The sequence below is a fragment of the Typopeltis vanoorti genome, chromosome 1, assembly GCF_054136105.1.
Source record: "Typopeltis vanoorti isolate ZY-2024b chromosome 1, IOZ_Tvanoo_1.0, whole genome shotgun sequence".
In the NCBI taxonomy this organism is placed as follows: domain Eukaryota; kingdom Metazoa; phylum Arthropoda; class Arachnida; order Uropygi; family Thelyphonidae; genus Typopeltis; species Typopeltis vanoorti.
Genome location: NC_143549.1, coordinates 133531003 through 133545962, shown reverse-complemented (window position 1 = coordinate 133545962; position 14960 = coordinate 133531003). Strand labels below are relative to the sequence as shown.

The following is a 14960-nucleotide window of genomic DNA, read 5'->3' as shown; positions in this document are numbered from 1 at the left end:
CAGTCTCCAAGTAAAAAACCTAGCTCAAACACACTTGCTAACCACACTCTTGCCCAGCTTCCATGTATGGCCCCTAGTCCTCCCACCATCATTCTATTCTCAAAAATATCTTCTGAATTAATCTTATAGAAACCCGTCAGTAATTTGAATGTCTCAATCATATCACCCCTTTTCCACCTATTAACCAATTTCTGCAACCCACAAATCTTCAACCTGTTCTCATAAAGTTCATTCCATACACCTGCTATCATCTTGGTCACTCGTCTCTGGATCCTCTCCACCTCCTCCCCATCAAGAAGAAACCCTGGCGCCCATATCTGGGCACAGTAGTCTAGATGGGGTCTTATCAAGGCTCGATACAGAGGAACAATAACCTATTTGTCTCTGCTTGTTAAAGTATTTTTCAGCAACCAAGTGATTTAATGAGCTGATTTAGCCACTTTTGCGATGTGCCCCTTAAACTTCAACTCCCTATCCACCAACACTCCCAAATCCCTGGCCTCATCAATCTCCTGGAGTACGGTTCCACCAATGTGGTATACTGCTGCTAATCTTTTCCCCCAAAATGCATAACCTTACACTTTGCCACATTAAACTGACATCCATTCTCCTTAGCCCAGTCCTCCAAACTATCCAAATCATTCTGCAAAATTTTGACATCCTGTGCACTCACTATTGCTCTACCCAACTTTGCATCATCAGCAAACAAATGAACACTTCCTCTCAGATCCTTTCCTATATCGTTAATGAACAAATTCAACAGTAGTGGTCCAAGAACAGAACCCTACGGCACACCACTAGTCACAGGTCTTCTTTTAGACTCTACTCCTGAATAAACCACCCTCCTATCTATCTCACCAACCCTATATCCATCCCCATATGCTGCAGTTTACTGATTAAAATTCCATGTGGTATCCTGTCAAAGGCCTTAGCAAGGTCCAGTAGACTCACTGTAATCCCATTACCTTTATCCAGTTCAGCCGTCACTGTGTTATAAAACTTGAGCAAGTTGAGGCATGATATACCCCTCACAAAACCATGCTGTCCCCCATACAGTATCCCATTTTCATCTATCCAATCCAGTATTTTCCTCTTGACTATTTTCTCCAAGACCTCGACAACGATTCCTAATATGCTGATCGGTCGGTAATTTACAACAGCAGTCTTGGAACCTCCTTTATGCAGTGGAACAATTTTCCCCTCTTTCCACCCCCCCTCGGGACTAACCCAGACCCGAGACTCAAATTAAACAAAATGGTCAAGGGCACTGACGATTCTTTAGCTGCTTCACATACGACACAAGCTGGTATACCATCCAATCCCACAGATGTATTGACATTGAGGTTTTGTAATAGACTATTTACCTCCACTTCATTCACCACAATTCCTGTATAAGCTATTGGTTCATTCATTCCTGCAATGTCACCACCTGGATTATATACTCTTGCAAAGTGCTCGCTCAGTAATTCCACTATATCAACTGATTGTTACCTCCCTACCATTTTCATTCTTTAAAATCATTTTTTGCCATATACATTTTTTTTATATACTTGCAACATATCAAAAAAACTGTTTGGGATTCTCTTTAGCCTGCATGGCTTATGTTCTTTCATAATCCGCTTTTGCTTTTCTTACCACACTCGTTACCCTTCTGGCCTGCGCTTCATACCGTTCATGTGCCTGCTGGTCACCTTTCTCCTTAAATTCCCTCCACAGTTGTTTCTTTTTTTTTTTGCAGCTCAAGCTTAATGGTGTTATTCATCCATTTAACCCCAACTTGATTTATTATTCAGATTCTAGGTATACAGTCAGCCATTGCCTCCTGCAAACACTTCTTAACTGCCTCCCATGCACTATCAACATCGAGCCCTTGCAGTTTTACATGCCATGGCACTGAACCAATCAAACTCCTAAGCTTGTCATACTTACCAGCCCGATAATTCCACATGTACCCTGTCTTAATTGTAAATTCCACACCTTTAGCCACCTCCCAAGTCAAGACCCTATGATCACTCTCACCAATTGGTGGCAACATGGTCATATTCGTTATAGCCAAATTCTCAGATGTAATTACTAGGTCAAGCACTCTGACTGCTAGTATTTTCCATTATATGCTGTCGCAGATAGTTATCCCTTAATAACCACATAAAATCCAATTCCTTCCTCCCATGTGTCCTCTCCTCCTTCCAATCAATGTTACCATAGTTGAAATCTCCCATAATAATTACCCTCCTTCCACTCATTTCTTCTATTTGCTTATTCACACTACCTCCACCCATCTATTCCATCACCTGGTCTATAGCAGCACCCAACTGTATATTTTGTTCTGCTAGTCTCAATCTGATATCAAATAGCCTCAAACATGCTCTTTTCTCTATTCTGCAGTTCCACTTCTATTCTCCTTGGCTGCAGCTCATCGGCTATCATCAATAACACTCCTCCCCCCCATTTTATTCTCTCTGTCACTCCTGAACACACCACACCCCCTCACATTCAATCCCACTAGCTATATCATCTTCTGTCAGTCATGTTTCACTAATGCCAATAACCTGGGCCAAAAATTCTTCCTTCTTGTTCCTAATACTTCTGACATTAGTATACATGAATTTCAGAAGCACATTTGTCCCATCCCTATTTTGATGCCTTATACTAACTATCCCATTCTGATTTATTGTCCTTCGTACTCGCTCGGGCATATTACACACATTCATACACTCTACTGTCTCCCTAAAGTCTGCATATCTACTCCCCCCCCCACCTTAGTAACTCTAGTTTCCCTGATTCTGCACATCCACTTCCACTTCATTCACAACAACACTTTTTCAAGTCTCTGTACACCAAATCCATTCAAATGTAAACCATCCATCTTATATAAATCCTTTTGCCCATTGAACTCACTCCACACATCCACAAATTTCACACCACTCCTCCTGCATAATCTGCGCATAAAGTCATTAGCAATTTTGGTTCTCCTTCTATACTCTTCTCTGTTATACCGTGGCAACAGACTCACCATCCTAACTCTCTCACTTTTCTCTTTTGCTACCTTCAAATCCTCTCTCTCATAGCCAATTTGTCTCCTTTCCGATCATCCGTTCCTGCTACTATCAATTCTTTCAACCTCTACTTTTGTATTTTAATTGACTCGCTTACATCCTTAATGTTCGCACCAGGTTGGAACGATTTTGTCAAATTCTCATCTATCACCCTCTTAAAGTGATTTGTGATTTATATTTAGTGATAATAGCGAATGACTCGAAGGAGAAGGAGTTTGATGGAGTTTGTGGATGTGTGGAGTGAGTTTGATGGGCAAAAGGACTTATGCAAGAAGGATGGTTTGTATCTGAATGGATTTGGTGTTTGGAGATTGGAAAAAAGTGTTGTTGAATGAAGTGAAAGTGGATGTGCAGAATCAGGACAACTAGATATTTTGGGGGGGGGGGGGAACTGTTGAGTGGATATGAAGACATTAGTAGGGGCAGTTGAGTGTAAGAATGTGTATAATATGCCTAAGTTAGTATCACTAGTAACAAACCAGAATGAGATAGATAGTATAAAGCATCAGGATAGTGGTGGGCCTAAGAGGCTTTTGCACTTTATATACACTAATGCAGGAGCATTTGGAACAAGCAGGAGGAATATTTTGGCACTGGTTATTGGCATTAGTGAGACATGGCTAACAGACGATGATATAGTTAGTGAGTTAGAATGTGAAGGGTATAGTGTGTTCAAGGAGGAAAGAATGGGGGGAGGAAGGAGCGTTATTGATGACAGCTGATGAACTGCAACCAAAGAGAATAGAAGTTCAACTGCAGGACAATGAAAATAGCACACTTGAGACTATCTGGTGTGAGATAAAGACCAGAACAAAATAGTCAGTTTGGATGCTGCTATAGACCAGGAGATGGAAAAGATAGTATTCATCTACAAACAGACTCAGTGAGTGAAGAATAGATAATTATTATGGGGGATTTCAACTACAGGAACATAGATTGGAAGTAGGAGAGTCACATGGAAGGAAGGAAATTTAATTTATGCAGTAACTAAGGGATAATTACCTGAGACAGCATGTGATTGAATATACTAGAGTTCGAGAGTGCTTTATCTAGTAATTGCATCTGAGAATTTGTCTATAATGAATATGACCAAGTTGCCACCAAACTTGGTGAGAGTGATCATATGGTCTTGACCTGGGAGGTGACTAAATGTGTGGAATTTTCAGTAAGATGGGGGTATATGTGGAATTACAGGGCTGGCAGGTATGACAAGCATAGGAGATTGCTTGGATCAGTGCCATGGCATGTAAAACTGCAAGGGATGTTGATAGTGCATGGGAAGTGGTAAAGAAGTGTTTGAGGAAAGTAATGGCAAACTGCGTACCTAGAGTCAGGAGAATAAATCAAGTGGGAGTTAATTGGATGAATATCATCATTAAGCTGGAGCTGCAAAAAAAGAAATAATTGTAAAGGGAATTAAGGAGAAAGGTGACCAGCAGGCATGAACAGTACTAGGCCAGAAGGGTAACTATTAAGATAAAGGAAAAAGCAGAATATGAAAGGAAATTAGCAATGCATGCTAAAGATAATCCCAAACAGTTCTTTTGTTATACTGCAAGTAAAAGAAAGAATGTATATGACAGAATGATTTTAATGAATTCTGATGATAGAGGTAACTGAACCAGTCAAAATAGTAGAATTACTAAGTGAACACTTTGCAAGAGTATATCATCCAGGTCGCGATATTGCAGAAACAAGAGAGAAAACTGAGGTAAACGAAATGGAGGTGCATAGCATATTGCAGAAGGTTAATGTGAATACAGCTGTGGGACTGGATGGTATACCAGTTCAAGTTTTACATGAAGTGGCTATAGAATTGTCAGTGCCCTTGACCATATTGTTTAATCTAAGTCTCAGCTCTGGATTAGTTCCGAGGGGGTGGAAAGAGGGGAAAATAGTTCCACTGCATAAAGGAGGCTCCAAGACAGATGTAGAAAAAATAAATAAATGACCAACTGATCAGCATATCAGGAGTTGTCAAAGTATTGGAGAAGTTGGTCAAGAGCAGAATACAGAAATGATACTGCGCAAATGGTGGATACTTCTTGACATGATGTTTAGGGCCTCCCTCGATGAGTTTAAGGAGTCCTTGAGTAGCTCGTAATAATAATAATATGTTTTGATGTGTTTTATGGAACAGAAAGTATGGGGGGGGAATTGACAATGATATTGAATGAGAATGGCAGATTATTCAGTAACGGATTAAGTGAATGTGAGTGAGTGAGTGAGTGAGAGTGTGTGTGTGTGTGTGTGTGTGTGTGTGGAATGAAAAGTGTAGAAACAAATATACAGAGATTCCTGAGCAATGAACAAAAGAATGTGAGGGAAGAACAGAGACAAAAACAAGCAGCATTGGGTGTAAGGCGCATGAAGATTAAAAGGAGGGAAAATAAAATATTGTAAAATCTCTTGTGGTGAAATTTTGTTGAATTTCTCTAACATCGATTTTATAGAGGTTATAAATAATGTGAAAAACAGAAGAGTATATAGCTGTAAATTAATGTTTAAACTCTGATGTCAACTTGTAAAGATAGCTGAATGTAAAAACGACATCGAATTGTATATAAGTTGTAAAACATATAAAGGTCTGAATTGTACATGACTTTGAGTTAATGTTTAAGTTCTAATGTTAACTTGTAAAAGTAACTGAACGTAAAAGCGTAAGTGCATCGAGTTAAGAGGATTAGTCAGCTATATGTTGACGACCTAAAAATGAACAACAGTGCTGAAGGTCACTCAAATGTAGAGATTTTGCCGGCAAGATCGAAAGTCAGGGCAAGTGACATTGATATGCTTACGGGAGATCCGGGGATCTCCGACCCTAGGACAAAGAACTTTGGATCATATAAAAACGTCTTGAGGACCTCAGGATGCTCTCTCTGGTTTTTTCTAGCTGCTGTTCATTGGATCGCTCGGTCTCCTGAGGTTTTGCTGGTGCGTGACCCCAGGTACAGGGGGGTTCAGGAGAGGCGGTTAATTCTTGGAGATGTGTTTCCACTAACGCCAAGAGCTGTTAAGTGAAAGCCAGTAAATAAGATGAAAGGAAGCAACCAACACAACCACCTGTAAGTCTTCAAAGCTGGTAGGACTGTATGTGATACTGCAAATTGTGAACAGATTCCGCTGTTAATGGAAATACATAAGATCAGTATGTATGTTCACAAAATTTCGCTCTGTTGAAATCGTTTGTTAAGTCACAATAAGAGAGAGAGGAGGCCGAGTGTTGACTGGTATGTTCTAAGGAAGAATGTGCAGCCAACAATATCGCATGTAACAGCTAAACATTGATTAGAATTGTGTACAAGTTGTTAAGTATTGTGAATAACATATCTAATTGTATAAGTTACAAATTGAACTCATGATAGGCCTTAGAGAGCAAATGTTTATTTGAGTATTGTAAAGGTTGTAAGAGGTTAAATAAACATGTTTTGTTTGTATAATTTCCTTGCCTGATCTGACCAATGCACTGTCTCACAAAAACAATCGAACCTGTGTGTCTAAGTAGAATAATTGCCACGACTGAATATTTAAGATTTGCTTAGAAAAATGGTTATTCCTATATGTGTTCTAACTAATCATTCAACCATCCTGAATTAACAATTAATTCAGGATGGCACAGTCTATAATTAAAATAAATTTTTCCTGAATTACATAGTGTGGGAGATAGTGACCTATGAGAGTGAATTGCCTAATAAAAGCATCTTTTCACTTGTGGCACGAGCACTTGTAGGAAGGTAAGGGATTACTAGCAGGAACTCTGATAATCGGATTAGAGTAAGGTTAGTGTAAAGTGTAAGTATCAGATAGCAACTGTATGGAGCACAAGCTTAAAGTTGATATAGCATAAGGGATTTGAAATAACTTGTGGCACTATCGAACTACAGATTACATTCATTCAATACTTGCAAATAAATAAAATAAAGATAGAAAAAAAAAAAGAGTATAACAATTGTGATGGATTCTATAATTAAGGGTGTGAAAGATGGTAGAATCATTAAAGCATGTTATCCAGGGTCAAAGATTAGGGATACAACTGAGGCTGTGAAGTTGCAGAAGGGTAGAGTAAGTGAGATTATTGTAGTTGTGGAAATGAATGATCTATATAACGAAAGATTTTTTGTGAGACAGAATTTGAAAGACTTAATGATAGCAATGAATGCAAAGAGCGAGAGTGGAAAGATCAGGCGTGTGCTACCAAAATGTGACAGTGATGAATTAAACAGAAAACAGAAGAGCAATTATAGAAGATTGCATAAAAACTTTTGTAAAGAAATGAAACTGAAGATTCATTTTATAAATGTCTGGGATGTGTTTGATAAAAGGAAGGAATTTTTTAAGAGTGATTGTCTGTACTTAAACAGAATAGGTGCATGGCATTTACAACATTTATTGATAAAGGATAGAGTAAATGGTCAAAAACAGAGAAAGGGGATTTGCTTGGAGGCAGGTGATAGAGTCAGCTGTTAATAGTACTAAGGTCAATAATCACTGTGAATATGGGATTAAAATCTCAGAAAATAAATTGCATACAGAGTAGGCTAATTCACACACATAGAGGTTATGGGAGGCAGGGAGTATTGTAGTTTATGTATACTAATGCCAGAAGTATTTGGAATAAGTGTGAAGAATTGCTGGCATTAGTTAGTACAACTTGGCCAAAAATTATAGGAATTAGTGAGACTTGGTTAACTAAGAATGATAGTTATAGGGATAGAATGTAAGAAATATGGTATTTGCAGAGGGGACAGAATGAAGGAAGGGGTTTTGCTAAAATGACAAAGGAAGAGCTGAAGCCAAAAATAGTAGAAATGCCTCAAGATGACAGGTATGCAGAAGGCAGTTCATTTGAGGCTTTGGCATGAGATAGAGATCAACAGGATGAAATATGTAACTGGTTGCTGCTATAATTCAGGGGATATAAGGGAGAATGTAGATGGTATGGATTGGCAAATTTGCATGATGAGTGAAGGTCGAGTAATTATTATGGGGACATAGATTGTGAGAAGGAAAAATCACAAGGAAGGAAGGAAGGAAATGGAATTTATAGAATTATTACCTGATTCAGAATAATTACCTGAGACAGCACGTAATGGAAGGGATAAGAGGTTCGAGAGTGTTGAATCTGGTCATAGCATCAGAGAACATAACCAATTAGTCACACTCTCTCCACTTGGGAAAAGATCATGTGGTCTTGACCTGGGAAATTGTAAGTGCTGAAATTTCTGAGGTACACGTGGAATTACAAGGCTGGTGATTATGACAAGCTGAGATATCAACTTTCAGCAGTGCTATGGAATGATAATTTGAAGGGGAGAGATGTTAATCATGCATGGGAGATTGTCAAAGGGTGTTTAAGGAAAGCAGCAGACTATATACCCAGAGTCGGGAGGAGAAATCACGTAGGAGTAAGATGGATGAACAGTATTATTAAGCAGGAGTTGCAAATAAAGAAAAGGTTGTGGAGGAAGTATAAAGAAAAAGGTATTCAGCATACTCATGAGCAGTACAAGGTACAGGCAAGGAGGGTAACCTGTATGGTAAGGAAGGCCAAAGCTAATTACAAGAGGAAGCTAGCTGATGAGTCCAAAAGAAATCCTAAAGAGTTCTTTTGTTATGTGGCAAAGTAAAAGGGGAAATAACTACGGAGGGATGATATTATAAAGTATTGATGGTAGGGAAGTAACAGAAGCAAATCAAATAGTTGAGTTATTTAGTGATCATTTTGCAAAAGTGTACAATCTTAGTTGTGATATTGCAATGTCGAATGTGCCACTGACTGATGAGAGTCTAGAGATAGAAGAAATAGAGGTGCTTAGTATATTACAGAACCTTAATGCTAACACTGCCATAGGGTTAGATGGCATATCAGATGGCAGATAGATGGCAATGTGCAAGAGAATTAGCACCTCCTCTGACCAAGCTGTTTAATTAAAGCCTTAGTTCTGGTAAAATTCCAATAGAGTGGAAAGAGGAAAATAATTCCACTGCATAAGGGAAGCTCCAAGAAAAAAGCAGCAAATTATAGGCCAATCAGCATCAGGAGTAGTGGTTAAGGTTTTGGAGAAACTGATAAATTAGCAGGACTGGGTGGACAGAAATATGATACTTTATAAGGGGCAACATAATTTTGTGAAGGGTAGGTCTTGCCTTAGTAACTTACTTTCCATATAAAGTAACAGTGAAGTTGGATAAAGGAAATCCTTACTCGGTGACACTGCCAGACTTTGAAAAAGCATTTGACAGGATTCCACATGGAACTTTGTTGCATAAATTATGAAACAAAGTATGTAGGTGTGAGAGCAAATGGAAATAGATCCAAAGCCGATGATTGGATTAGAGGGTGGCTGATGAACAGATATCAAAGAGTAGTTTATGGAGGAGCTGAGTCCAGGAGAAGGCAGGTGACTAGTGGTGTACCACAGGGCTCAGTACTTAGTCCAGTGTTGTTTAATTTGTACATTAATGATACTGGAAATAATCTGACAGGAAATATCCACTTGTTTGCTAATGATGCAAAATTGGTATAAGCAATAGCAAATGAAGGTGATGTAGATATCTTGCAGGATGACTTAAATATGATGGCGGTATAGACAAACGTAAATGATTATCAGTTTAATGTGTTTAAGCATAAAGTGATGCATTTTAGAGGGATGAGATAACATGTTGTGTACTATATTAATGGAATTGAACTACAAGAAGTTGATGAGGCAAGGAAATTGGGGGGGGGGGGGCATAGTGGACAGAGAACTTAAGTTTAGAGGGGATATTGCAAAGACTGCTAAAAGAGCACATCAAATTATATGGTTGTTGAACCCACTAACAATCAAAATTAGAGAAATTACTGTTCCACTTTTTAAGGCATTAATAAGGACATCTGAACTACTGTGCACAGATTTGATCACCTGGATTCCTTGGCAATGAAGAAGTGGTGAAGAGGATCCAGAGGCAAGTGACAAAGCTTGTTGCACGTCTGTGGTATGTTTCCTATGATTAAAGACTGAAGATCTGTGGGCTCCAAAAACTAGCTGTTAAGTGTAGAAGAGGAGATATGATAGAAACATATAAGTTATTAAAGGTGTTTTATAGGATTCATACTGATAACTTTTTTTTCTGTAGGGAGAGAGAGAATGAGGGGTCATCCCTGGAAATTGTGTAAAAGTGTGGTGGTTAACAAGGGCGTTAAGACTAGATTTTTTTTTTTTTTGCTTAGAGGGTGGTGAATGTGTGAAATATGTTGCCAGATGTGGTTGTGAGTGCTTTGACCATGAATGAGTTTAAGGAGAAGTATATAGAAGCTAATGACTTCACATCAATTGCCTCAGTACTCCATAATGCAATGCACATATACTTACGGACATGTATAATGTTTTGCATTATGAGAGGGGGCCACTAGCCAGATCAGTTTTGACCTATATTGAGTTTCTCGTGAAGTCATCAGCTTCTATATAGAAGTAGCCCAGTTGTGAAGTCACTTCATGCACAAACTTTGTTTGCTTACACTTGGATAAAAGATTAAACCAGGAATATAACTTCTTGGCATCTTTAATTTATCTTATATACTCCTCTCTCCCAATAATGTACTATCCCTCATGGAAAAACAAACAGTGTGTTGCAGAGCACAAAATAAACAGCAATTTTTTTTTACTGATTTCTGATTATTGACATAAAAATCTAACAAATATTATTATTATGTAACACCTCCAGGGAGGGCACCTACTCTGCAATTCTCCATCTCCACCAACTGCAACTACCTTCATCATCTACACCAATGCCATCTACTGCTGACCACCACCACTAGTATTTTCACAGACAATACATCCATGCCCATAGTGGGATTCGAACCTGCAGCCTTTTGGCTGGAGAGCAGATCTGCTAACCACTTGTCAGAATTTTACAGTTTTCATTAAAAAATTAGGAAATTTTATTAAATATAAACAAGGAAAGAGGTTTCCACATAACTATTCAATATAGTTATGTGGAAACCTGTATTATAAATGCTGAATTAAATACTCTCACAATCAGATTATAAGAGATAGGTACAAACTCTAGCAGTCATCAAGGGGGGAGGGGGGGGAGAACCCACCAGTTTAATTTCAGAATAGTAATGATGACAGGCAGCACATTGCTTCATATAACTTTGTTAGCATAACATTCAGTAGTACTTATTTCATCAAATGATTTTATTTTGTGGTTTTATGCACTCAAATTGAAACACTATGTTTTCATTCACTGGCATGAAGTTCACCCTAGCACCTATAAATAGAAAGAAACAAACAGTATCCCTTCTACTCTATGTAATGTGGTAATAGTGATATTATTACTTTACTGTCATGACAGAGTTTCTCTATTGAAATTCCACAAGATTAGGTAATCCAAGAGCTGGGGAGAAAGGATGAAAGTTTTTGAGGAGGCCAATCAAATTATTTATGGACACTGTGAGAGGGCTAGGTTGTTCTGAATTAGAGCCAATGCAACAACAGGCCTAACACTGTGTCAAGGTGCAACACCCTGTGGAATAATTTTGTGTTGGGAAAGAGCAAGACATCACCCCTGGAAGTTCAGTTGTTACTGTTTTGATTTATGGCTGAAGCAACTCAGGCTATAAGGCAAATCTATTATATCTGTTAATTATACATCCTTTTAAGGCCAGTTTGTGTGTTTTGCAGATGAAAAACCCCTTATACCACCACATGAGACCAGCTATACCATGAAAGTAGGTGTGTGGACAGCAAGGATGTAAAGTCAAGATTTTGTTTCTCAGCACTCATGTGGAGCAGGTTGTCAGCTGAATTAAGAAGTACCAATCAATGAATTTTATGATAAAATCATCTGATTTTACCTTGTGACCTTATAGTTTAGTATCCATTGTAGAAACAATGAGATTACCCTTACTGCAGACAGAACTTTCCTACTACTAAAATCTCACAAGAACAGATTGCTGATTTCAACACCAACCCTTTGGTGGTGATTGCTTAGTCTGTGAATGAATCTAAGATGTGATATGTAACTATTGAGTCCTACACTGAGTTCAACTCACTAAATATCTCCATATAATAATTTTCTTCAAATAGGCACTGTACAGATTCATAATTCACAATTAATACATGAATAATATTCTAGGGGCCATGCATGGAAGCTGGGCAAGAGCATGGTTGACAAGGGTGTTAGAGCTAGGTTTTTTACTTGGAGAGTGGTGAATGAGTGGAATAAGCTTCCAGAGTCTGTTGTGGGTGCTATGACCGTGAATGAGTTCAAGGCAAGATATGATAGATACTGTGTGAATATTGAATAGTTGTTCCAGACATGATGTTAGGGCCTCCCTCGATGAGTCTGTCGACTCCTTGGAGTTTCCCGGAACAATAATAATAATAATAATAATAATATATGTATAAAAGCTTTGTATAATTATAAAATGATCATCAAAAATCTTTGATATCTGCTATTTTTCTTGAGGAAGGGTGCTGTTCAATAATCATAAAGTGCTAGACATGTGAAACCTGAAAAAGCTGCATAAGTTGATTAGTCAGTGATTTCTTATCATATAGAATCAGAGTTACTTGCACTACTTAAGACACGAAAGCTGCCCAAGCATCTATATATTTGCCAACCATATAGTTCTTTCATAAGCCAACCATATAGTTCTTTCTTTGATTTGAAAAAAATTATATATAATAATAAAAATATTTAAAAATTCTAACTCTCAACCAACACATACTATTAAAATGTATGATAATTTTACAGCCTTTAGTATGCATCATTTAAATGAGAAAGTACGAAAAGGAAGGTGTCAACAGATATTGACTTTGTACAGATATTTAAATATTAGTTGTAATAATGAAAGGGTTCATAAGTCATGATAATCAGGTGGTGCAATGGGAATTAGAGTTGGTAGTTGTTGACACAAATAAATTAGATGAGAATAAAAAGATATTGAAAGATATGTGAAAAAGTTGTGACAGGAAAAGGATAACAATAATGTTTGGTAAGTAGTTAGTTGACGTGTGGATTGTCAATGGAGTCAAAACCCGGTCATTCCGATTAAATTATGTCATTGCTACTGCCTGTTCTATGCCAGCATTAAGAAACACCCCCCCACCCCAAAAAAAGGATATAAAATATTAAAAAATACAAAAAAATATAAAAAATTGATTAAAATAGAAAAAAAAAATCCTGAGGCCAACCACAGTACAAAATGTACTATAGGTTTCCAAGTAATCCTTTGCGAGTAGTTGCAACATTAAAAATATAAATAAATAAAATATGGTCAAAAATAATAATGTCATGAAAAATTAGAAGATTTTTTTGTTTTTATTTTATTTCATTATTTTTTTAGGAAGGCTGACAATAACAAGGCATGATTTCCTTTTTAAGTACATATCAAAATACCACCTGTATTTCATTATTTCTCCCACTAATATATTCAAATATTAGTGGGATCAGCTGAGAAACAGTACTATTTAACTAGTATTGGAGTAATTATTTCTGAGAGGGCCATTACATAAGCATTAAGTTTCCGAAAATATAACTCACTTGGCTTAAATTTCTTCCTATGGCTAAGAGATTCTCTGGACACTAATAATGTTGGCCACTTTTCGTCTTTTACTTTTGCTGGAGTTCTATCGCCACCACCTTCAACATCTTCAATAATGGTAGTACATTCTTCATTAATTACAGAAGAATGTTCATCGGTGATAGGTGTATCAGACGATGCCATATATGATCACATGTATTAATACAAAATACGAAGCGATGATATATAAAAATGCATGCAGAGAACTTTTATAATATATGAAACCTCACAAGGTTTTGATCATATAACTGTAATAATGTTGTCATAGATATTAGTCACGACTTCATACTGCATCGTTACTAATAGACACACACATACCCTGAGCTTCACCAAAACATAAGCAACTCAAATAACACGCACTCGTTCACTATCTACAGCACCACACAAGAAACATATGCTACAATATCCTTCAGTTTTCCAAGGAGCCCAAAACCTATTAAGCACATGTTCAGAATTTATCAACACAAGCTTGTTATAGTGAAGTCTAGGCAGAATAGTCCAAATAAAACTGCCAGAAACGAGGTCGACTCTTGATTCTTTAGTTTGAACGAGAAATTTTTAATGGAATGTATCCGATGATTTGCCGCGGACCTGAAAGAATTACATGTTATCCGATAACTTCTAGACACACGTTCACATTTACGACTGGCAAAATTTGAAAAATTAATTAATTAATTAAAATAAACAATATCAGGAAAGTGAGAGAGAGATCTGTTTTTTGAAATACTACTATCTAATCAGTAATAAACAGCGAATGTATATACTAAAATAATGAGCCAAAAGACAATACTGGATTTAATATCAAGTTTCTTATATAAAAGCGAATGCATATATATTTATTACTTAGTGCTGGAGTGAAAATCCCTGCTTGTACTGCATAAACGCAAACAAAACAAAGTAGGCCTATTGTTGTAGTGCTAAATACAGTATATAAACAAATTGCCCCAAGTTTCCCGCATTCCTTAAATGGACAGGAGTACGAAGAATCTCTGGGCTCAAAATGGCGTATCCACTAAAACTAGGAACCTGGAATATCAGAACCCTGTATGAAGCAGGTAAGATAAGAAACGCTATCCACGAAATGAAAAGACGTAGAATTGGGATTTTAGGAATTGAGTGAAGTTAGATGGCCAGGATCAGACAAAACCCAAGTTGATGACATGATAATGTACCACTCTGGAAGTAGTGAAAACAATCATCAAAACGGAGTTGGAATAATATTAAACAAAGATGCTAATAAGACACTGTTGAACTTCATCTCCTACTCAGATAGAATGATGATAATAAACTGAAAGGTGAACCAGATATCAATCTTATACATGCCTATTCCCCTA

The 14960-nt window shown here is 37.4% G+C and overlaps 1 protein-coding gene across 2 annotated transcripts in view; it reads right to left on the bottom strand.

The window, feature by feature from the left end:
* The window catches only part of LOC150110447 (RUN and FYVE domain-containing protein 2-like), a 358385-nt gene extending 344357 nt beyond the window's left edge, over window positions 1–14028 (bottom strand). For both annotated transcript variants that reach the window (XM_090393911.1, XM_090393918.1), the window contains exon 1: window positions 13587–14028. In XM_090393911.1, coding sequence (XP_090250037.1) covers window positions 13587–13770 — 184 coding nt within the window. In that variant the 5' untranslated portion in view covers window positions 13771–14028. The remainder of the gene's footprint in view (window positions 1–13586) is intronic.
* Between the last annotated feature and the right edge of the window lie 932 nt (window positions 14029–14960).